Consider the following 23919-nt stretch of genomic DNA (forward strand, 5'->3'; position numbering starts at 1 on the left):
CCCATGGGGTTTATGCCATGAAATTTGTCACCTAACACTTCTGGGATATAGGACCAGGTTTACCGCTAACAAAACATGTGACCTTAAGCAAGTTACTTAGTCTGGTCCTATAGGTTGAATTATGTCTCCTCTAAAAGATATGTGTGGTTCACCTCCTCCTCCATCTGAAAAAAGCGAATAACCTAATTCTCAATACCTGACAATGTGACCTTATTTGGATAGGCTCGGATCTTTACAGAGGTAATCAAATTAAGAGGTCTTTTGAGTAAGCCCTAATCTAATGTGACTAGTGCAAATATGGATGGATGGATGCAGAGGGGAAAGAAAATATGAAGAGACACAAGTAGAAGACAAGTGTAGCCAAGGAATGCCTGAGGCTTCCAGAAGCTGGGAAAAAGGCATGGAACAGAGAGAGGAACCAAATCACCAACATCTTGATCTTGGATTTCTAGCATCCAGAATTGTAATACATCTGTATTACATTAAGTCACCCAGTTTATGGGACTTTGTTACAGCAACCCAAGGAATAAGTTACCAGAGGCAATAATAATAATAATAATAATAATAATAATAATAATCACAGCCAGTATTTGTTGAATGCTTACATTATTGGTATAATGCTTACCTTGTCATTTTACATGTACTATCTGATATAATCTCAGCACTCTATGATGTAGGAACTATTAGTATTAGCATTTTATAGGTAAGGAAACTGAAGCTCAAACAATTTCCCAGCTGGGTGCCAGAGGCTCACACCTGTAATCCTAGCTACTCAGGAGGTAGAGATCAGGAGGATCACGGTTTGAAGCCAGCCCAGGTAAATAGTTTGAGAGACTTTATCTGGACAAAAACCAAAACAAAACAGGGCTGACAGAATGGCTCAAATAGTAGAGTGCCTGCCTAGCAAGTGTGAGGCCCTGAGTTCAAACCGCAGCATCACACACACACACACACACACACACACACACACACACACACACACACACACAAAGAAATTTCCCAAGTGAACACAATGTGCAAGAGGCAGCAATGAGACTTAAACCAGAGCTATCTAACTCCAGAACCCAGGGTCTTTCTTATCAAGTCACTGGTGGTGGTGGCGGTGGGTGGGGGGATTATATAAAATAATGACCACAGAGTATTTAACCAATAGCTATGTGACCACACAGTGAGCATTCAAGAAATGTTATGCCTACAATTATTTTCAGCCTTGTGTAATTCTCTGCCTCTGATTTCCTTCAAGGAAAGTCTGTCTTTCCCTTTCATACTTGCTTGTCTCTGCAGTTTCTGAACACAGGGGCTTTCTGAGGGACTAGTGTCCAGCTTGTAGAGGGCACGTCTCTGAAAATGATGGATGGATATCCAAGGCAGTAAGAAACTGAAGTGCCCATGTGGGAAGGACCCTTCCTCATTCCATAAAACAACCATGTTTGAGTAAAGCATCTCCCCTTGAAGGATTTTCTCATTATCTTGGAGCCACAGGGCTACAGACAGGGAGAAGATGTCCCTGGAGGATGACTGAACTGTCTTGGAGACTGGTTGAAATTTTGAGCCCTAGACACTACACTGTAAATGACTCCAGCCCCACCTCCATCCAACCACTCAAATATTTAGTAGGCATAGACTAAGAGCGAAGAGGTGTGCTATACATTTTGGAGAGGTAACACCTGTCTACTTCATCAAAGTGAACAAAAACAGAGATGTAGGAGTCAAAACTGCAGCTTCCTGCCAAGACGTGGTTGGGTGGGGAGCAGAAGGAGCTGCTGATGAACATAGGGCTCTTTCCTTGGGCTCCGATTGGAAGAGATGTCCTCAGGATAGACGCAAGTTGCTGATTTTAATCTGAAAGGTTCTAACTTTACTTGTTTCAATCCCTTAAATAACTTGGCTGAATTGCCAAGTTTCTTTTTAAGAAACTGAACCTTCCATTGCACATTTTGGACCAAAAAACCATCCTTTTACAGATGGAGAAGGAAGTGAGCCACACAGACTCTCAAGTTGAAGGTATGAAAACCAGGAAGTGAAAGAGGGAACTCAGATCTAGAAACTGACTTTTCAGGTTTCGCTGGCTGGAGGGCAGCAGACTGCTCACCCCCAATAGTGGCTGTTCACCAAGAACCACAATCAGCTAGTATAGCAGGGGCTCCTTCCCTATAAGCTGATGCCATGACCCCCACCCCATGCCCTGCATCCTCAGGGTTCTAGAGGATGTAGGAGTGGAAGGGGTGAGACAGTCTGTCCCCTTCTACAGCCCCAGGCTGCTGGAGCTCTGCACACAGGAAGGGGTTCTGTAAGAGGGATCCTAATGCGATCCCCACTGATGGTAACCTGTGTGGGACTTGGTTCCAACATCTCCCAGAACTAAAGGATTTCCTGTGTAGTTTCCCTGTGCCCTGTGTGACGTCTTCTCTGACCAGGCACAGTAACTTTTTCTGGTCTAGTCTTCCATTTTCAAATACATACTTCTCTTTGCTGACCTGGGAGCCTAGGAAATGGACCTTTGTTTCTTTAAAAAACATTTTTTAGATTTCTAAAATAGCAGGGAAAGGAAGAAAAGAGGCTTGGAAATAGGAAAGCCTTCCCCTTTCCCCAGCCCCTAAAAGGTAAAAGGAACTATGGCAATCCATTTCTATGACTCATTTGGTGAAAACCTTTCTAATTCCCTGTGGGGAATCCGGTGGGACCTGGGATACCTGGCTGTGGACCAAGGTTCAGATGTGGTGGGAGATGGAGCCAGGCTGGTTACAGAGTGTGGAGCCCCTGATGACACTGGAGGCTGGGCCCAGGAAGACAGAGAAATGGGCTGCTGTCCAGAGAAAGGCTAGGCCAGGAGAAGGAATCTGAGAGGTGAAATCCAGATAAGAAGGCGGGGTGCCAGGCCAGGCCTCTAAAGAGGATGTGAGGGTGGAGGGGGTGAGAGAGTCTGGAGACTGCCCTCAGTCCTACTTGAGGAAACTCTCTGCTTTGGGTGGGGAGTTATTGGTACATGTAACACACCCATAGGCTGGTGAGATGGGATATTTGTAGGCACATTTGAGAGTTGAGAGACTAAAGAATAGTCTGACTCCTGATCATTCCTTCCTTGTCTCTGTGACTACTGACCAGGGCCTGGAGTTTGCAAGGATCCCTAGAGTAAGTGGCATGGTCTAACAGCAATGTCCTCCTCCTCACAGTTAGAAATCCCTTACTGGTGTCAGAGCTGGGGCTTAGTATGTCACATATACTATGTATTTTGATCTTCACAACTGAAACAGGCTCTATTTTTATGCTTTTTTTCATAGATGATGAAATTGAGCACCAGAGACATTAGGTAACTTGCTGAAGTTCACTCAACTAGAAGGGGGTGGAATTAGGATATCAGCCAATTTTCTGCCAGGCTCTTAAGACTGTGCACTTGACCATGGGGCCTCTGCATTTGAGGCCCACCTTTGCCACTAGCCAACATTGCAAGAATCACTTATTCTTTGTATACCTCAGATGTCTTATCTGCAAAACAAGGGACCTACACCCCACTAAATAATTTTTGTCATCTCTTTAGTTGTAACAGTCAATGAATACTAATGTTTGTCACTTAACAGAAAGACAGTTGTTTCACTGGTTCATCTTCAAAAGGAATTCCATCCTCCCTGTTAAGTGAAGTATATTCTATGGGGTGACGATTACAGTAGTCAAAAGGAGTTCTGTAAGACAATTCCTTCTGCTCCATGTGGAGAGGGAGCTTGTTCCTGGGAACAGGACAATGAGCCTAGACTCTGAAGATATGTCTGGATTCAAAGATGCAGTCACTTGGTGGCAAAACAGGTACATGGTGGGAGATGTGCCTGCACTGGATACATGACAATGGGCCTGGGCTCCCAAACAACCATATCTAGAAGCCCTTTGGAAAACAATGAGCTCCTTCTCCAGTCAGTCCAAGATTGTCTTCCTGATTCTTTGGCTACCTTTTAGGGCAGATTCTGCCTCAGAAGACTACTTCAGAGCCTATCCTTATCCAATCTCTACCAAAAAAAGAAAGAAAAAATTCTACACAGGGAGAGAAGACTCATTTTACAGAAGTTTCCAGTTCGAATTGTCATCCCAACAGCAGATACCTCACTTAATTAACAGGGAAGAGGATGGGATTCCTTTTGGGAAGGAGTGCCAGCAGGAACACAGCCTTCCTTGAGCCTAATGTAGGAATAGTACCAGTCGTGGTCAGTGCAACTTATAAGAGAAAGGTGAATTTGGAGAACAGGAATTGGGGCTGTAAATCTCCAACCACCCTTCCTCAACAGAGATTCTTCTTCTATTGCCAACTTGGGTGGTCGAGGTATGATTATGTGCAAGAGCTGGCAGGCTTTCTTAGCTCCATCAAGGTGTCTGTGGTCATAAGAAATTAGAGAATCAGTGACTTAAAGAGTCCCACTGTTCACCCATGCACAGGTAGAGAAAATCATGAGTTCCATGCTTCCCAAAGCAACCACATCAAGACCTCAGGCTGTAGCCTGTCAGGGTCTCCTCACTCTGGCACCTGTTTTGTTTTTGTTTTTCCTGGTACACATGGGGCACAGTGAGTGCCCCTACTGGCATGAGATTAAGGGAAAGCAGATGAGAGGAAGAACAGGTTCATGTTGTCACCGGCTTTCTTTTTATGGCTGACTCACTATAGTTTGCCCTTACCTGTTTAACAGAAGGGAAGGAGGGAAGCAGAAGGGAAGGAAGGAAATCCCCATGAGGATCAAGGAGAAGGAGCCCACTCTTTAAGCTGGCCTTACTGTTCTGTTGTGTCTCGTGTCCCCCCTGTGACCCATGTTGGAGTCCTTAACACTCAGTACCTGAGAACGTGATCTTATTTGGACATAGGGTTTTTACAGAGGTAATAAAGTTAAGAGGAGGTCATAGAGTAGGCCCTAATCCAAGTGACCTTATAAAAAGGAGAAACTTGGACACAAGACAGTCACACACAAAGGAAAGGTGATATGAAGAGACACAGGGATGCCTAGGGCTATCAGACACTTGGAGAGAGATATAGAGCATATTTTTCCCCACAGCCCTCAGAAGGAACTATCCCTGCTGACTCCTTGATATTGGACTCCAGCCTCCAAAACAGTGAGATAATAAATTTCTGTTACCTTAAGCCATCCAGTTTGTGATAACTTATTACAGCAGCCTGAGGAAGCTGGTCATTCATACCGATCATTCCTTTGTGAGGTGGATTCAGGAAGCAGCCATTATGTTACTGAGGAAATTTTCCCATAGTTTGCCAAATGATTTGATTTGCTTTCAAATTTTCTTCATGGAGCAGTAGCATAGTAGGTAAAGTTGAAGGAGCTTGCGATTTGGAGTGACATTCAGAATATTTAACCACCAGAATAGAGTACAATCAAACCAAACAGGTACATGGCATTGTGGCAGCTGTGAGCTAGAATCAGTCCTGAGATAGAATCAGGGATCTATCACTCACTAGCATTGCCCTTGTCCCATTCTTGTCAACGAAGACAATAATACCTCTTTTGTGTGGCTCTTGTGATGATGAAACAAGATAATCAATGGATGCTGAATGTCTTACATAGTGCTGGGACAAAAACTGATTGTCATCAGTACTGGTTCTTTAGGAAGCCACTTATCAAATATGGTTTGCCTGGCAATAAGTACATGTACTGGAGAAATTTCCAACTTGAATTCTATACTAATGTATGACATATATATGAAGTTTACAACTTAATTTAAAGCAATCTTTTGAGAATGGACATATTCAATTTCAACTTTCCATGAAAATGTTTTTTCTCTTCTGCAAATTCAAATGCTTGCATTCGCAGTCTGAAAACAACTTCTTCTGATTTCCCATTTTTTGTTTCATGGTCTAGAATGAATGCAAACTCTCACTTAATCCCAATGCTTCCTACTCAAATCTAGGTTTGATGCTTAGTTTTACTTTCTAGTTTTCTTCCCAATGGGGTATTTTCCACATGGGGGTTGGTAAATGCAGAAAACATTACAAAAGTAGCTTCGAAGCCAGAAAGAGAGTCTTGGGGTGGTGGCATGGGATGGGGTCTGGGCCTGTTTTCTTCTCTTACAGGTTAGCCCCTGAGTCAACCTCCATCCTTCATATCCCTGAGCCTCAGATACTAGGGCTGCCTGCCCTAAGCCTCTTCCCTTGCCATGAATAGATTCTACAGTCACAGCTGGCTGACAGCTTTATGATGGGGTGAGGGAAGGAGCAAAAGGCACTGGGCTCCCCTGGAGGCCTGACAATTCCAGAGAGCTAGGAGCATTAAAAGCTAGAGGTGGCAGAGAAAATAAATTCAAATAGGCTGGTTCCCAACTCTATAGGGCACAAGAGAGCCTATGAGAGGAAAAGGAAGTATTTTTAGCAGGGAAGTTGCTAGGCCAGTTTAGGTGCCTCTGAACCAGTGGCTAAAGACCATGTCCCTAGCACAGCAATTCACCTGTGTGCCCCTGAGTTAAAACACTTTATTTCTCAGGGTGTCAGAATTGAAAAATGGTAAAAACGAAGGCAATTATAGTTGCAACCTGCCTTTTTCCTTGAAGGTCTGTCGGGGTGAAAAAAAAAAAAATGTCACCCAAGTGCTAAAGCCTGACTTCTACAGAACCCTACCACAAGTATTTCTCCTTATTTATTTATTTAATTTTTGTGGTGCTGGGGATTGAATTTGTGGCTTTACATTTGCTAGGCAGGCACTCTACCACTTTAGCCACACCCCAAGTCCTTTTCTGGTTTAGTTATTTTTCAGAGAGGACTTTGCATTTTCTATGAGGGGCTAACATTAGATCATGATCCTCCTACCTACACCTCCCATGTAGCTGGGTTTACAACTATGAACCACCATGTCTGGTTTGTTGATTGAATGGGGTCTAACTTTTTGCCCAGGCTGGCCACGAGCTACCATCCTCCTGATCGCTGCCTCCTCCAAGCAGATATGAGCCAGAGTCATAGGGTCCTGCAGAAGTTTATTTTACATGGAGATCCCCAGACTCCACATTCAGAGACACAGATTCCAAAGGACTCTGGTAGAGAACAGTAATCCACATTTTTGCTAAGTTCCTAGTGGGCTTCTGTAGATGGGCCTTCTCACCTACATTGTAGTACTTGAGATAAGTGTTTCTTATCAGCTTTATTATAATAAATCATAATTTATAACTTATGTGTAATTCATAAAAATAGAAAGCACCCTGATATCCTTCAACAGGTAAATGATTAACAAGCTGTTATTTACAGTCTTTATATATCTAGGACAAATGCCCAAGAATGCAGTTCCTAAGTCATAAAGGAAAGCACTCCATCTCTTGCAAGTCATTATGAAGTTAGTTTTAGTTTTTCTTGTCAGTGGTTCTTTATTGAGATCAGAAAACCTCTCTACATTTCTAACTTGCTGAGAAATTATTATTTTTTAATACTTATGAGTTATAGCATACTCTTACCCAATGGCAATGCTTTTTTCAAAACATTTTGGGGAGTCTCTTTCTAATGAAGACATATCCACAGGTATATCATCAAGTGGGCTCTTTCATAACTTCATTCTCAAATAGGAGATGCCCATCTTTGCAGTTATTACGAAACATGCCTTCTTTTCTCTAAGTCCCCCTCCCATCCTCACATGGCACCTATCATAGTGGTCATGCTCAGTAAGCAGCAACACCTAACATGCACGTAGTGTTTCACAACTCACTTGAGCTTCCTGGAGGCTCTGGGAAACAGGTATTATTAACCTTGCTTCCAGAAGCTGAGGCTTAGGGCAATTAATGACTTGCTAAGCCTTATACTCAACACATAGGGAGAGAGCCAGAATCATTTAACCCCAAGTCACTTTTGCAGAGGTGGTGATAAAATGTGGAAACCTGGTCTTGCTGTTTTCCAACAGTCTTTCCCAAGGCAAGGGCCAGAAAAGCTGTCCTGAACAAAAGGATGGCTAGCTCAGGGAGTTAGCACCCTATGAGTGTGTCTTTGTTCACACCAGTACCTTCCCAGCCTGCTGCTCGATCTGCTGCTCCCACTCCCAGAAGTCATTTGGCTTTATTTAGTGGGCTAAATCTTTTATTCCATTCCTATGAATTTCCAAACTTCCAACATACCAGACTAGCACATGCTTGCAGCCTATTCAAGCAAACATTGTAAAGTGTTTCTTCTGTTTTCTTTGTTTTAGCAACGCTGTCTTTGGAGGTCATTCCTTTCACCATTACAAAGCTAATCTGCTTTCCCACCTCTGAATCCTCCACATGGATGTCCTAGAACTGGGGTTCCTAGCAGAGCTACCATTTTCTTCTGACCATCACTATGCAATTCTGGCCAGATGCTCTTAGTCACCTTATTCAATAAGAATTTGCTCTTAGTGACCTGTGCCTTGGGTTTCATACGGAAATGGAAAGCATTCAAAAGATACTGCTTTCGTCAAGGAGTTTGTATTCTTATTCGCTCTCTGCTGGCAAGCCAGCTCTTCATATCCACAGGCTCTTCATGGGCAGATCTGACAACTGCAGACTAAACATATTTAAAAAATTGAGTCTGTATTGAAATGCAGACTTTTTTCTTGTCATTATTCTATAACCAATACAGTACTCCATGATTCAAAGTATACAAAAGGATGTGTGTAGGCTATATGCAAATCTATGCCATGTTACATAAGGAACTTGAGAGTCTATAGATTTTGTTATTTGCTAGGGACCCTCAAACCAATCCCATATGGCAAAGTGGCAAGGGAAAGAGCCAAGGTAAAAAGCCAGTCTAAATTCCTATAAACTGAAGGCTTATAGTGACAGCTCTCTGAGGATACTAGAATCTATTCAAGGGGGTTGTAATATTAAATTTGGGGTCAGCTCAGCTTTTGGTGCCTGTCATGTGCCACTGTTCAAGAAGGCAGGCACTTCCCTGGTTGCTATGGCAGCACACTTATAAGTTATCCCACCCATGGCCTCCATCACTCACTCTTAATATTGATGTGACAGACAGAAGGAAAAGGCAGTAGTGGAGAAAGGTATGACAGGACTATCACTGGCTGGAGTCTTTTAGGAAGTGGGACTTTGGAGGAACCAGCTTGTCCACTGAGAATATGATGATGAGTATATACTCAGAAATACTCAGAAGGAGCCCAATGCCCCACAGTCTCTTTTTCTTGTCAGTTCTGGCCAAGAACACATCCTGCCCAATAGCAGGAACCAAGCAGGAATAGGAGAAAAAAATCTCAGGAGCCAAAGTTTCATCCTGTTTTCTCTTTGGACATTGAAGAAAGCCTCTACTGTTTTGATCACCTCTGCTGCCATTCTTCTATGACCTCAGTGATATCTCCCCTGTTGCCTCTTCTACCACCCTCCCATCATGTCATCAGACATTTCGGGACAAGTTAGTTAATAGGCATACTTAAAGTGTTCTATGTGGCCTTTCTGGCAGCATTGTGTGTCACTGCAGTGTTAGAAACAACCTAACTGTGCATTAGTAGGAGATTGGCTAAATAAAAAATGACATTGATGCAATGGAACACTACAAAGAGTGAAAATACTTAAGTGGCACTGAAAAATGTTTTCAGTGGAAAATATGAAGGTTGCAAAAGTTTGTGCAGTATAACTTGAATGCTGTGAAAAATGAGTGTGTGTGTGCGCTTGTGTGCATGTGTGTGTGAAGAATTTGTAATAGCTGGTATTTCTTCCTTAAGGAAGAAATTATCTTTTTTTTAAAAAGAGAATACCCTCATAAATTGCTTCAGGTGGGGAAGGGGAAACTTAGAGGTCAGTAGCAGGCAAATTAGGTAGATGAAAAGATAGTCAAACTGCTCTGCTTATGGAATGACAGGAATTTGAAAGTGGGGGAACCTAAGAAGTAGAAAAAGGCTTTAGGGAAGAAAAAAAGAGTGAGAAGTATGGCAGGTAGTTGGAACTTGCCAAAAAAGGTAAAGAGCTGATAATAAGTTCCTGATAGTCTGATGGCCAATAAATTTTAGGAATAAGAATTTCTAATGTTCAATTTTTGAGAGGAACACTTGTGTATGCCATAACCTTCTGTAAAACCTGGAACAATCCAGTTTGGTTTAGTGATACCCTGGAATGTGGAAGGAAGTTGAAGCAAGAAGAAGTGGAGCTGCCCTTGGTGGATACCCAGGCAGAGTGAGCAGCATCCTGTAGGGCTGGGGAGTGGGGTGGAAAGGAGACTAGGAAGTCCCCACAGTGGCCCCAGCACATGGGAGATCAATTTCTTCTTTCCTAAATAAACTGGAGAAAGGTAAAAATTTGAAGTGGATTGCCTGGTGTTTCTTTTATATATAAATGTTTACACTCATGATCAGAAGAAAATAAACCAAAACACATAAGAACTGTCATTTTGGAGTAGCAGGTGACAAGTAATTTTTATTATTTTTGTTGTAATTTCTTATATTTAACAACTTCTACAATTAATTTTTTAAAAATTTAAACTAGTGGAAAAAAAAAAAAGGCCCTCAAAACTGACCCCTTTAAAAAAGAGGTGGAAAGCATTGTCTGTTCATAGGGCACTGCACTGGGCGGAACTGAGGTAGTGAGAGGACTGGGGAGTCCCATGATGGAAGCCCGAGAGACACACCCACTACTTTACTCACTTCCAAGACACCCAATCGAGCTAGGGCTTTCTTCATCCTACACCCTGAAGGTAGTTCAGGGAGCTGGTGCCAGCCTGACATACTGGAGGGGCAAGAGGTGCCAGCCTCATGGCTTCTCCCATAGGCTTCTCCTTCTTCCGTTGTCTTGCTCACCAGTCTGCTTGCTTCCTTGCTAAGCTCCATGGGACCTGATTGATCACAGCAGGTATCCTCTCTTCTGGCAAGTCCTTACTCTTGTCAGACTCCAAACAGGTCTGACTTGTGAGAAAGGCCAAGTTCTTTCCCTACTGGTTCAGTTCAAAATAAGGGACCAGGGGGAATCCTGGGGCAGAAGATGGAAAGTGGCTAAGAATAGGCATATTCACTTGCACAATCTCAGGCTGGAGCCCAAGTCTGCCTAGAACTCACCAGTTCCTAGTATTTTGTGGACAAACCTGAATCCTGAGAAGCTGAAAAGGGGAAAGATCCCTCATCCTTGGGCCAGGAATGGGATTCCTTCTGGAGCTTAGCTGTCCTTCAGAGGAAACCTGATGGGTTATTCCTTCCCTCAGTCTCTCCAGCCCAGACAGAAAAGGCCCATGGGTTTTAGATCCCACCTTGCTCACCTGCACATGGGAGATGAATGTTCCCTGACCCTTCTTTTGTTCTCATCTGTTTGCTCACTTGCTTCCCATGTTCCTCATAACTTTCTTTGCTACATTCTTATATCCTCCTCTCTATCAGTATACCTATAAGCAGATTTACATATTAACCATTATTTACTAAGTAGTAGTTACATGCCAGGCACTATGCTAAGCATATCACCATTACAACCCTCTGTGGTCATATCATACTCCTGTGCTACAATGGACATAGAAGCTCCTAGAGGATGGTTAATGGAGGGGTAGGTAGAGAAGCCAAGATTCAAGTGCAGATTCTTACACTAAGGAAAGATCTTTTCCTAATATACCATATTGCCTCTCAGGATTTCTGGGAAATAAGCATGCTGCTCATTGTGTTCTGTCTTTTCCTTCTACCTTACTGGCACACATGGGGATACAGCCCTCCCTGTGTAAGTATTGGAGAAGAGTGTACTCATTTCCAATGGTCATGTGGTTTAGGAACTCAGTTATGACTTGGTGTGAGCAAAACACTCAGATCTAGCCCAGACTCCTGTCCTTGGGCCAGCAGTGGTCACTCTCTGCAAGGGCATAACAGCCAGCAACAGTTCCCCGAAACTCTTGTTCTTGCCAGACTCTCTCAAAAGCTTGCTTTCTTTCCTTGCCATGTGTACGTCCCTGCCTAATGTAGCCATATTGCCAGGTTTCTGATGCTATGAAGGACTGCTTGGCCAAAATCACAGTCTGAATTTTGGAATAACCGGCAAGATAAAGCAGCAGTAAGTGCCATCAATTTAGATTCCAGAGTCCAGATAATAATTTATGTGGCTTTAACCTCTGCCCACAACTCTTTCAGAAACCCCATCTCAATTTTAGCATCTTGAGAAGCGGTGAAGTCCCTTTTTGGGTTTATCCCCAAATTTGCAAAGGTTGCCTTGGAAATCTCAGTTGAGATGGTTTAATGAATATTTGTCAGCACATATGAGTAAACTGGAATAAAAGAGTGCTGTCTCACCAAATCAGGCTGTTCCCAGAGACAAAGAACAAGAAAGGGAGTCTGGCTAGAAGCATTTCAAACCCCCTTGATGGTTCAATGCTTCTGAAAGGACACTTGAAGAGCAATTGTCCTGTGCTTACATATTAAAAACCTGATGATCAAAGTGATAGGGCTTGTCCAAAGTCACAGAGCAACCGAGAGGCAGAGCCTGAATAAAACCCTAGTCCCCAGTTTTGAGAACACAGTGGGTTTAGGTTTGGGCTGTGAAGCGCCATGGCAGTTATCAGTAAAGATCAGGTGAATGAGTGAGCGTCCTTTTGGTTGCTTTGGCTCCTCTGTCTGACCTATCAGCAGGCAGGATTGCCTAGACTTGGGCTGACAAGAATCTGTACACTGAGCACTCATCCCCTAGATCAGGGAGTGAACACTGCAGAAAGCAGGATGAGTTCTTTTATGGGCTAGAAAGAGAAAATGTAGAGCTTGGGATAATTTTGATATCTCTGGTGCTACTGTGTGATAAGGATAGACAAGACATAGGTAATACCCAGAATGGCATTAAAATTACCTTTTAAAGTTAAGTTTTCTTTACATAAATATTAAAAAGCAGAATTACTCACAATTTCTCTATACAGATAATCTATGTCACCATTTTTCTTTAAAAAATATGGCATATAGTTAGAAAAGCCAAACATTATAACTATTCCAACTAAAAAGCTGAAGTCTTTCTCTAGTTCCCTGCTAGTCTTTCTTTTTTTCAAAGGCAACAGGTGGCTTTACTACTATGATCATGGATAATCTTCTCCAATGCAAAAACTGTACCAGCATATGTTTATTCTCTTCTTAAATTTTTACATGAAGGAAGTGATATTAATCATGGTTCTGTACTCTTCCCTGTTACATAATAATAGATTTTGGAGGTTGGTCTCTATTGCACACATAGAACTACTCCAGTCTGTGCACTAGCCACACAGTTCAGAAAAGAAGGGTATGGTGAATTTATCTTCTAACAGCTGGAAAAGACTTTAGCAATCTCAGAATCCAACCATAGTTTTTTTTATAATTCATGGTCCAAGAGATAGAATTCCTTGGCCCAAGACACACAGAAAATTAGAGAGAGAACTTGTAGTCCAGGTCCCTCTACACTAAGCCAGATTCCACTGTATTCTCAAAGAAGGGGATGTTTGAAGAGAATGGGGGACATTTCTTCCTCCAAAGAACATATCCATTGCCTTCTCCCAATCAGGTGACTTGCTTAACTTAGCCACACACTGTGGAGCAAGGGGGAAGTGAGGCGAGGAGGTATGGGTGGGGTTTCTGTAATATCTACGCTCATTAAAATTTTTGACTCATGGTTCCTCATTCCTCTCTGTCCACACAAATTCTGGTCTTCTTTCAGTGATTGAGAAAAACTATGCCCTGACCACTAAACATAGACACTTTTCCCTTAATCTCCCAGGATTAAAGGGCAATCCCAATTTCATAAGATACAAGCCCAGTAAAGAGACGTTTAAATTCTAGGAGAAATGTCTAGAGGGTGGGTAAGGGAGTTGCCCTAAAAATGTCAAGGCTTATCTTTATAGCAGTGATGAGATGTATCCTGTGCAGCTTCAAAGGGAGAATATGGATAGATTGATAGAAATTTCAAGGAGGCTAATTTTAGTATTTAAGAAACTCCTAAAGATGGAGGCTGTGGGGGTGATGGTTAAAACTGCAGGTTTTGGAATTACAGACCTCATAGTTAAGAAATCCCAGTTTGCCACATCCTTCTCTGTGATCATAGGAAAATGACTTTAACTGTTCTGAGGTTGAGTTTTCTGTCTCACAAAGTTGTATAGATCAAATGAAATTATATACATGTAAGTTCATTGATAACAAGGATCCTGCCTTTCATGTTTACTCCTGTATACCCAACCCCACGCCCAGGGTCTAGCAGATGGCTGGTGCTCCAAAAAGATTAATTGAATATTTGAATTTATTGGATCCTTAACATGAGACAGATGTTGGGACAGGCATTTTCATTCATTTCCAAGACATTTGTGGAACATCTACTGTGTGCCTACTGGGTTCATCATAGTAAATTTCCCCTATCATTACTGTTGCTATCATTATTGTGATGGTGGTTGTTATTGTGGTAGTGGGTGTCAAAAGGTTCACTCTAGTTGGTTTTGAGTACTCTTGTGGTTAGAAATGTCTAGCTGAGGTTGGACGATAAGTGGGGAATGTTGGCAAGGAAATTCATGTACCTGTTTAAGGTGCAATTGTAATTCTCCTTTTATGTAACTCTTGAACTAGCTAGTTAACACCATTTCACACTTTTTTCTTTCCACATAAACACAGTAGAAAGGAAATATTTGCCCCACAAACTTCCTCTGTATACACATTGTCATTTGGGTGTTTTATTTATTTACTTATTTTCCTATGGGGCTGGGGAATCAAACTCAGGACCTTGGGCATACTAAGCAAGCACTCTATCACTGAGCACCCTCTCCGTACCCCCCACACCTATGCTATTATAAAATTCCTCTTGGCAGAAAGGTGTAGGGATGTGGTCTGCTAGGATCTAGAAGTTACCTCTCTTTGGCACTTAACATTCTGCTTCCTTTTCCAAAAATTTTGGAAACTTGGTTTTCGCTTCTATTGGACATGTCGTTGAAGTGCTGATATGAGGTAGTAGGTATGTACAAGAGATAGGTAATGAGCTTTACCCTGCTAATGAACAATTTCAAGGCCAGAAGAAGACTATCAGGAAGGCTCAACTCTTTAGTCATTTTATGTCTGGTGCCATTGTCTGTGCTAGAGCAGATGGTTGTTGCTTTGAGGTTGGGGCTAGGTAAAAATGGAAAATTCTTTCTCAAATATGGACACCTGACTCTCCAAGGGGGACTAGGAAATCTTCGGCTGATTGTTGAAACATTCAGTTTTCATCCTTGCTGTCTGGAGTAGGTACAGACTGGTGGTGGAATAGTGGATGGAGAGAATTTTCCATCTGGAGGTTATTCCCAACCTGGTGAACTCTGGGAGCAGTTTTTGGTTTCTCCCCATCTTGGTGTTTCTTCCTGTCTTCACGGCAGCTGAGTCTTGCATCTTGGATGGGGAACTCTTGGGTTTTGGGCTATAGAGACTCAGATTTCTAAATGTCCTAATGAGTTTTTGGCTAAAAGCCACACAACTCATTTCCCTTGGAGGTAGACTAAGGAGCTTCAGAATCTACTTCAGAAAGAGCGCAAAGCCTAACAGAATGTTCTTCCTAGTACTTCCCTGAAAGCATTCTATGACTTTCAAATCTCACATCTTTCCTTGGAAGATGGTCTTGCAAGCTACATTTACAGGGTCTTTAAGATTTTTCATCCAATGTGATACCCAAGGAATAGCTCAGACCAGTAACAGCTTGGACAAACTCTCCTATGCAAGAGGCAGGATCTTGGCCAAGCATCTTAGCATAAATCCCTTTTTGCTTCTCCCTCCTTTGACCAATCCTTACCCTAGAATCTCATCTTCTGGCTATGCTTGTCTATAGCCCCTGAACCCTTTTTCACCGCTGAGTTTTCACATTTGTAATTCATTCGTCTTTATGCTTGGTTTTCTGGATCCACATCAGTTTTTGCTGAAAATCCTTTGATCTTTAGACTCTGCCTCAGATGTATCCATTCAATCATCTCCAGGTGTCCATTGCAGGCTGGCTTCAAGAGTGGGTCATTTATGCATACTCAGAAAGGTTCTATACTTGGTTTGATGCTCCTTTAGTGCCTTCTTGAAATTCCTAACAATTTTATCATTGAACATGCATCTTGTAGGTGAAGTCTGATTGGACAGTGGAACATGTGCATAAGTAGATAATCACAATATTGTTCTTTGTAGCCCTTCATATATGCACTCATAATGCCCCGTAAGCACAGAATTTAGCAGACCTACGATGCATGAGTGTTCAAGACTCCATACATGTACAAGGTAAAGGTATCATGTCTATATCTAAGTGGACATGCTGACAGTCCCAAGAGGCTTTGCTCCCCCTTTGAAGCAAATATTGCCTCAAATTCAGAAAGAAAACAATGGTGTTCTAAGAAACACAAATGGCCTAAGGAATCCTGTCTTGTCCTTTTTTCACTTCTGTTACTTCTATTAGTCAACCATTTATGCTGAAAATGATGACACAAAAGGGAAAGGTAAGGGAACCTATAGTTCCTTCTCTTTTCTTTGCTCATCAGAAAGCCTACAGAAAGTATGCGTGTAAAATATGCATATAAAGTGTGCATATAAATAAGTTTAAAACATTTCTTTTTGGTGTACTGGGCTAGAAACTAGGGTCTTGTGCTTGTTAGACAGGCATTCTTATCACTTGGATAAACCCCAGCCCTTTTTTGCTTTAGTTATTTTTGGGCTAGGGCATTTTTGCCTGGAGCTGGCCTCAGACCTTTATCCTCCTGCCCATGGCTTCCTATGTAGCTGGGACCACAGACATGTACCACCACACCTAGCTTATTGATTGAGGTGGTATCTCACTAACTTTTTGCCTTGTCTGGCCTTTGAACTTCCATCTTTTAGATCTCTGCTATCTGAGTAGCTGGGATTACAGGCCACCTCACGCAGCCTAAAAAGTTTGTTTTGTGCAACATTTCCACTGTTCTAGTAGTAACAAATTACTTATGCATGTATGAGCTACAAAGTATAAACTGTGCAATTTTTATGACTCCATATACAATTTAAGTGCTCTTATATTTTCACTTAAAACTGGCACTGCATTGGGCACCAGTGATTCACACCTGTAATCCTAGCTACTTGGGAGACTGAGGTCAGGAATATCACAGTTCAAGGCCAGTCCAGGCAAAGAGTTCATGAGACCCCCATCTCCAAACTAATCAGAGCAAAATGGGCTGGAGGTGTGGCTCAAGTGGTAGAGCACCTGCTTTGCAAGTGTAAAGTCCTGAGTTCAAACACCAGTCCCATCAAAAACAAAACAATAGCAACAACAACAAAAAAAAACCCCACAAAATACAGATGAATAACAAAATCCATGCCAAAAACAGAAAATTTTAATTTTCTTATAATGACATTAAATAGCGAATAAAAAACACCATGTCAAGTCAAGGGAAAGAAGCCATGAAAGAAGAGAAAAAGCTTTATTTTTTGGTTTGTCCCCGATGGGTTTGGTTTTTTTGGAGACAAGGTCTTACTATGTAGCCCATGCAGGTCTTGAACTCACTATGTAGAGCAGGCTAGCTTTGAATTTGAGAACCTCCAGGTTCAACCTTCCCAAATACTAGGATTATAGGCATGTACCACCACACCCAGCTAAAAGTTTTATCTTTTAAGACTTTTAATGATCTGCTTCCCCAGCTTTTTGAACTCCCACATTTTCATTTGCACTGGACCCTGAAAATTATGTGACTGGCCCTGAGCCATAGCTTCAAGACACAGCCATAGCACTGATAAAACTGGTTTCAGAGGGCACTGCCCCACGAGTTTTCCCATTGTAGTCTTCCTTCTAGGCCTTGTTACACACCTGTCTTGGGTTTTCCTTCTATTGGGATAAATAGGCACAATCTGCTTCTTTAGTAAAAGATAAACAAATAGAAATCTCCCAAATATAGGTGTAAATAGCTGAGGTTTATTCGAGGTTACAAGGTATGTCAGGAATAAAAGCACAAGCCTGTAGGGCCACTGCTATACTTGGCACCTGTCTCTACTGTTGGCATTTGAGCCTTGGGCATCATTTAAAAATACCAACAAATCCACTATGTGTTATGTCTCTTTAGTCATAACCCAGCTGGGGACATCAGAGTCCCACAGGAGAAGGCTCTGCCCTTCAAAGGGTCCAAGGCCCCAGAAGAGACCTGTGTCTTGTTCAAGGTCAAGAAGAGTCAATCAACAGTCCAATACATCTTCCATAAAATCACATTCCTAAATCAGAACTTCTTTTCTAATCCTTATATCAGAACCATTTGCAATTCTGAAGGAACAGAGTAGTTCCCACCTCTTTCCTTGAACTTCCTATAGCATTAGACATGCAAAATCCCATCCAGGAGTCCTATACAACTGCCCAGATTCCTCCCAACCAAAAGGAAATCCAAAGCAGAACAGACAATAGCCTGGGGCACTTTGCAAATTGTCTGTACACTCTTCATGTGATTCCAGGACATCCACAGGGGTTTAAGACTAACATTTCTTACCATACTCCAGCTGCCCACTGGCTACTTTTTTTGGAAGCTTCCAGATAGAGTACAAAGGTCCACTGATACTAAGTATTCCCCCAGAAGCCTCACAACCACCTCTTGTTTAGAACAGAGACACCCTTAGCAACACAGCCTAATCCTCTAGATACTTCTGGGCTAGTCCAAGTTTCTTCTCAACCCCAAGCTTCTCACTGTATGTACAGTTCTGTGTGGAAGGAGAACAGTCTTGAGAACATATCTTAGAACTGCTTCCGCCTGGATCCCACTGCACTGCCCAGCTGGTGCCAGAGCCCCAGTGGAAGGGTCAGCTGTCTTTCTTCCAGAATGAACTTACAGTTGCTGGCCTCTTTCCTTTCAGCAGGCACACAGGGGAAAAAATATCTCATGGGCCAGGCTGTTCCAGCTCCAACAACAATAACACTGATCATCTTTTCTTCCTTTCTATCCAGTGATAACTGAAAACACATATCTAAAGTTTGTTTGGTTTTTTAACTTTTCCATTTAAAACAAACTTCATGAAAATATTTTAATGAAGTATAAAAATTCTTCTGACGTCATGGTGAGATTAAAGGCAGGATGCATGATCCTAGGTACCTCAGTTTTGTAAAGTTTACGTTTGTACACAGAAAAATACACCACGATGAATTTCTTTAGGTAATGGGTTAAAGGTAATTTTGTATTTACTTCTTTAACTGTTAGGCTATTTTCTAAAAGTCCACTTTGTGGAGTGGACTGGCTCAGGAACCTTGTTATTTTTCTCTATAAAACTGATGATCATATTTCTTTTAGATAGATTAGGTATGTATTACTTTCATATCCCACAAAAAGGATACTTTGCTATGCTATGACTTCTGAGATAGTGATAAAATGGATTTTACCCATCATCCCAAAGGAAACCAACATCAGCCTTCTAATTCCCCCCAAGGTGACTTCTATGTGGAACCCTCCTCCCAGCTGCTGAGTTTTCTACTCAAGGATACAGATTGGCTTTGACAAGACTGCTCAGCTTGTAATCAGTCTTTTCTTTATTATGTAAGACTTGACTACATCTGAAATTATAGAGCTCTGTCAGAACCTTGAATCAATGATTCCTCCTGGCTGCCAGGTTTGAGAGCTCCCAACAGAATTTTTGAAGTGTAGAGCTTGGGAGCCCACCTGAGGCTGGGCTCAGGACAGGCAGAAACCCAGAAGACACTGACTTTGTGAATCAAGGTGTGATGACAACAACATTGTCTTTGGAGTGGACTGGCTCTGGAACCTTGTTATTTTTCTCTATAAAACTGATGATCATATTTCTTTTAGATAGATTATATTTTTAAAAGATAGTGTATAAAAGGCAACTAACAGTGTGTACAATAAATTATTAACATTAATAAGTGGTAGGTACTGGAGGAGGCAGCAGAGGGGAATGTTGGTTGGGGTTACTTTCCATTTTCTCACCACTGAAGTTTTCCAAAGTGTCTATGGGGTGGGGATAGGAGTGGAGGAGCTGTCCAGACCTCAGCCCCGCCTTGACTGTGCTGGCCAGACCAAGGACACATCTTTACTTTCACCATGGCAATGTAACCACTTCTGGGGTGGAGGGCAGACAGTGCTAGCCATTGGCTGGTAGCCAAAAGTGTGGGATGTGGAGGGTAACACTGAATGTAAGACTCTGAAATCACTGCATTAGGCATCCAGAGCACTTCTCCCTCCACCCACAGCTGCTCTGCCCTTTAACTATTCATCAGGCAGAGACTTACAGGAACTAAAAGGAGTCAAACTGATTCATGTAACGCATTTGAAACGTTCCATCTTTGCTGTACCACTGCTTTATCTGCTGCCATTATTTGTGGGACTGCTATGGATACCACCATCTCTACAATCACATTATTCCTATTCCTTTAAGTTTGCAAACTACTTTACCATATACAAAGTGTCTCCCTGGCCTGGGTTTCACCTGATTAAAGATGATACTGGGCCTGGCATTTTGGGAAAGGCAGAGGTAGGCTGAAACTAGAAACCACTTGGGGAACAGAACAGAGCTATCAGTATTTATTTTCATCTTCCAAGAGCCTGGGCCACAGACACATCTACCATCCCCACCACACCCAGTCACACTCTCTACCCTACACCACAGCTAGGGTAGACAACTTCAAGGGTTAGAAAATAGAAATGGCCTTATTTGGTTAGAGAAGCTCAACCAAGCCAAAAATCCCACCAAATCTGGGAAAGAAAAGAACAGAATGCTTTTCAAATATAAAGCCAACATCTCCCATCTTTTCACAGAAAGGCCCTGAAAAGACCCAGAGTTTTCCCTTTTTTTTTTTTTTTAACAGACTTTAAAAAAATTTTTTTGTGCCTAAGTTGAAAGACTTTGACCTCATTCCCAAAGTGCACTCTGGAACGTATGCCTTCTTTGTCCAACAGAAATACTCCTTCTCCCCCACCTCAGGAGGAGAGGAAGAATGCAGCAGAGCCTAAGACCAACAGACCAACCCTGAGCCAGGGACCTTTTGAGATGCTTTTCACCTGGCAACCGGGAGCCCCAGCAGAGCTGAGAGAGAAGTGGCATTCTGGAGTCCATTTTGCTCAAGATGTTGAAGACATTGTGGCAGACTCCCCTTTGCTACTGGGGCCAGAGAACTTGGGGAAGAACCTTACCTACCCAGATGCGGTTAGTTGCAGGGTGGGGGCCTAGGGCCAACTTTGGAGCCAGTGATGCAAAGAGTGGCCAGGTGCGTGGGAGCCCTTAAGACCCACCCTCAGGAAAACGCCACCCCACTCCACCCAACCCAGGGCGCTTCTTCTACATTTTTAGATCCAAGTCCACTGGTGAGTAGGAGCAGTCGGTCGCCACACCAGCTGGGTCGCCTTCTGCCTGTCCAGCCATTTAAAGGAGAGATTAACGATGTAGGCAAGGGAAGGGATATAAAATGACTATGGCTTTTGGAAGGCATCATCCTGAAAGTCACACTTTTTCCAAAGCGCCCTGTTCTCAGGATCTCCTCCCCAGAGCAGCACGGTCACAGCGGGGGAGTCTGCACCGCGGACGCGCCGCAGCGGTCCGCTGGGACGCGGAGGGACCGGGTCTGGGAATGAGGACGCGCGCGGGGCGGGAGACGCGGAGGGCAGGAGAAGGAGGGGCCAGGGGCGCGGCTCACCTGCCAGGCTGTTGTAGCAGTCGATCTCGATGGCTTCCACCGTCTTGCTCTGCTCCTCAGTGAGGCGGCAGGGGTTGGGGGCTCCGGTCGGGGAAGCTGGGCGCGGGTCCCGCTCTCCTCGCTCCCCGGAAGCTAGTAGTAGCCCCTTCAGCTCCAGCAATGCCCGGTGGTATTTGCCGATGGCTTCGCGGAATTTCTTGTCCTTGTAGCACTGCGCCCCTTGGCTCTTGAACTCGTGCGCGCGCCGGATGAGCTCGGCTGGTTCGGCCGCCGCCCCGGCCTGGCCCCGCGCCGGGGTCCCTCCGCCAGCGCCCGGGACGCACAGTGGTGGAGACGGCCGCTGCCCCTCGCCGACCGCGGGCGGGCTTGGGTTCCCCTTGGCCCCGGCTGTCGAGCTCTTCCTTTCCATTCGGCCGCCGCCCGGGCGCCCCGAGCGCGCCGCAATCCGCCCGCCGCCGCGCCCTCCTGGGTTTAAAAGCGGCGGGCGCTGGCCCCGCGCCTGGCTGGCTTCGCCGCGGCCGTGACACCCCGCGACGCTCTGTCGCCCCGCACTCCCATTCTCCTCGCCAGCTGCCGGAGGCTGCTCTCTCCTCCTCCTCGGATTGCTCCCCTCCCTTGTTCCCTCCCTCCCCCACTCCCGCCGCGCCCGCCCTCTTCCCCGCCCTCCTCCCCTCCCGCAACCTGCTTGGCGGTGGCGACCCGACCCTCGCACGCTCCGGGGTTATTGGTATGGGGGTTGAGGGGGATCCCCCCGGCCTGACTGGCGGGTGGTGGTGATCGTCGCTGACCCGGAAGAAGCTTGGCTAGCTCGAAGGAGGGGAGGATTAATGACAAAGAGGGCCCCAGCTCTTTCCCATTCAATCCAGCCTTGGGAGGTGCGCCTAGTCTGAAAGAGACGAATGGGGGAAGGGAAGGGCGCGCGTGTGTTTAGAAGGTGGGTCTCCCGCGAAATGCATGCAGACTCACTCCTCGATAGATTTCTTAAAAACTAGAAAGGAGCGGTGGGCAGCCAGGGAAGTAGGCACAAGCCATAGCTTCTTGTTCTTTACAGTGAAGCATTGATATTTTAAGGGGATAGGGTCTCTTTGTGTGTGTGTCCAGGTTGTCGCTGAGGTGTGTCGCCGGGGCGCCTAGAACGCTGTGTGCACGTCGGCGTGTGGGGCGTTGTATTCCCCGAGCCTGTGCGCTTTGCTATGTGCGTGCGCAGCTGTGCAGAATGAATCAGACATCAGAGATGGAAACACCTGTTACTGTTGGTCATCAGGCTTGGCGGGCTGCGGTTGTAGTTTCCATTACTAGACGGGTCCACGCCCTTCCTCCGAGGTTTCATTCCTTCCTTCACTCTTTCGGCACCGCTGAGTGTCCGCGGGAGATCTGCTAAGCCAAGAGGCAAGTTGCCCCTGCATTCAAGAAGCTCCCAGTCTACTGGGGACCATACCCTACCACTGGTAGAGTCACTGGACCACGTAGAGATTGGAAAGTACCGCCGGAGAGCTGTGGAGCTGTAGTGCTGGGAGAAGTGGCTTTTTGAATAGTGGTGGATCAGGAGGACATAGCATTTGAGGGCCATGAAGGATGGGTAGGATTTGGGCATGAGGAAATAGAAGGAGGTGACACATCAGCTAGAGTAAGGAAATTCCAAAGAAGTCGTGATATTTGAAATCTCAGATGTGTTTAGGACATAGTGATTTGATTAGTGGGAAATGATTAGGATGAATCATGGGTGAAGAGTTTGGTTTTGATCCTGTAGGCAGTGAAGAAGGCTGACATTTTTAGTGTCTTCCCTGATGATGCTAAGAAAGAAAAGAAAAATTTTCTAAAGCAGTGGTTGTTGAAGTGTGATTCCCAGATCTGCAGCATCCGCAGCACCTGGGAGGCTGTTAGAAATGTGAATTCTAGGGTCATACGACAGGCCAGCTAAATCAGAAAGTACATAGCAACGCTGCTGTACTTCCACAAGCCCTCTGATTGGGTCAGATACACTGCTTTAAAAGCTTCCTACTCAAAAGTGTGTACCTTGAGCAAACAGCATCAGCATCATTCAGGAGAATGTTAGAAATACAGGTCTGCAAAATTCCCAACCCATGGACCAGAAGCTGCATCCTAACAAGATTACTGGTGATTCATGTGCCTATTACAGTGTGAGATGCTGCACTGCTCCACAAGTTTTTTTTGTTTTGTTTTGTTTTAATAAAGAAGCTCCCAACCCTCCACTATCACCCAGAGACTTTTTTTTTTTTGAGACACAGTCTTGGCATATAGCTTCAAGAGAAATTTGTTATTAATACTTTGATATGATTTCCTACTAATTAATTTCCGTGCACCCATCTTTGTACAAAGTGCTCTTTTAGTAAACATTAAAGTGGTATGGAACAATATACACTTTTTTTTTCTTGGCTGTACTGGGGCTTGAACTCAGGGCCTCACACTTGCTAGGCTTGCTAGGCA

General features: G+C 43.9%; 1 protein-coding gene across 4 annotated transcripts in view; it reads right to left on the reverse strand.

Moving 5' to 3' along the window:
* Ttc9 (tetratricopeptide repeat domain 9) overlaps positions 1–22063 on the reverse strand; it is a 35140-nt gene extending 13077 nt beyond the window's left edge. For 3 of the 4 annotated variants that reach the window (XR_012446107.1, XR_012446108.1, XR_012446109.1), the window contains exon 1: positions 21472–22033. Coding sequence is in view for 1 of the 4 variants with exons in the window: in XM_020153137.2 (XP_020008726.2) it covers positions 21472–21880 (409 nt within the window). In the remaining 3 variants the exon portion in view is untranslated. Of the gene's footprint in view, positions 1–21471 lie in introns of all 4 variants that reach the window. The other variant, XM_020153137.2, reaches the window with a different exon arrangement.
* Positions 22064–23919: the final 1856 nt, after the last annotated feature.

Source organism: Castor canadensis, chromosome 3, assembly GCF_047511655.1.
Source record: "Castor canadensis chromosome 3, mCasCan1.hap1v2, whole genome shotgun sequence".
Taxonomy (NCBI): domain Eukaryota; kingdom Metazoa; phylum Chordata; class Mammalia; order Rodentia; family Castoridae; genus Castor; species Castor canadensis.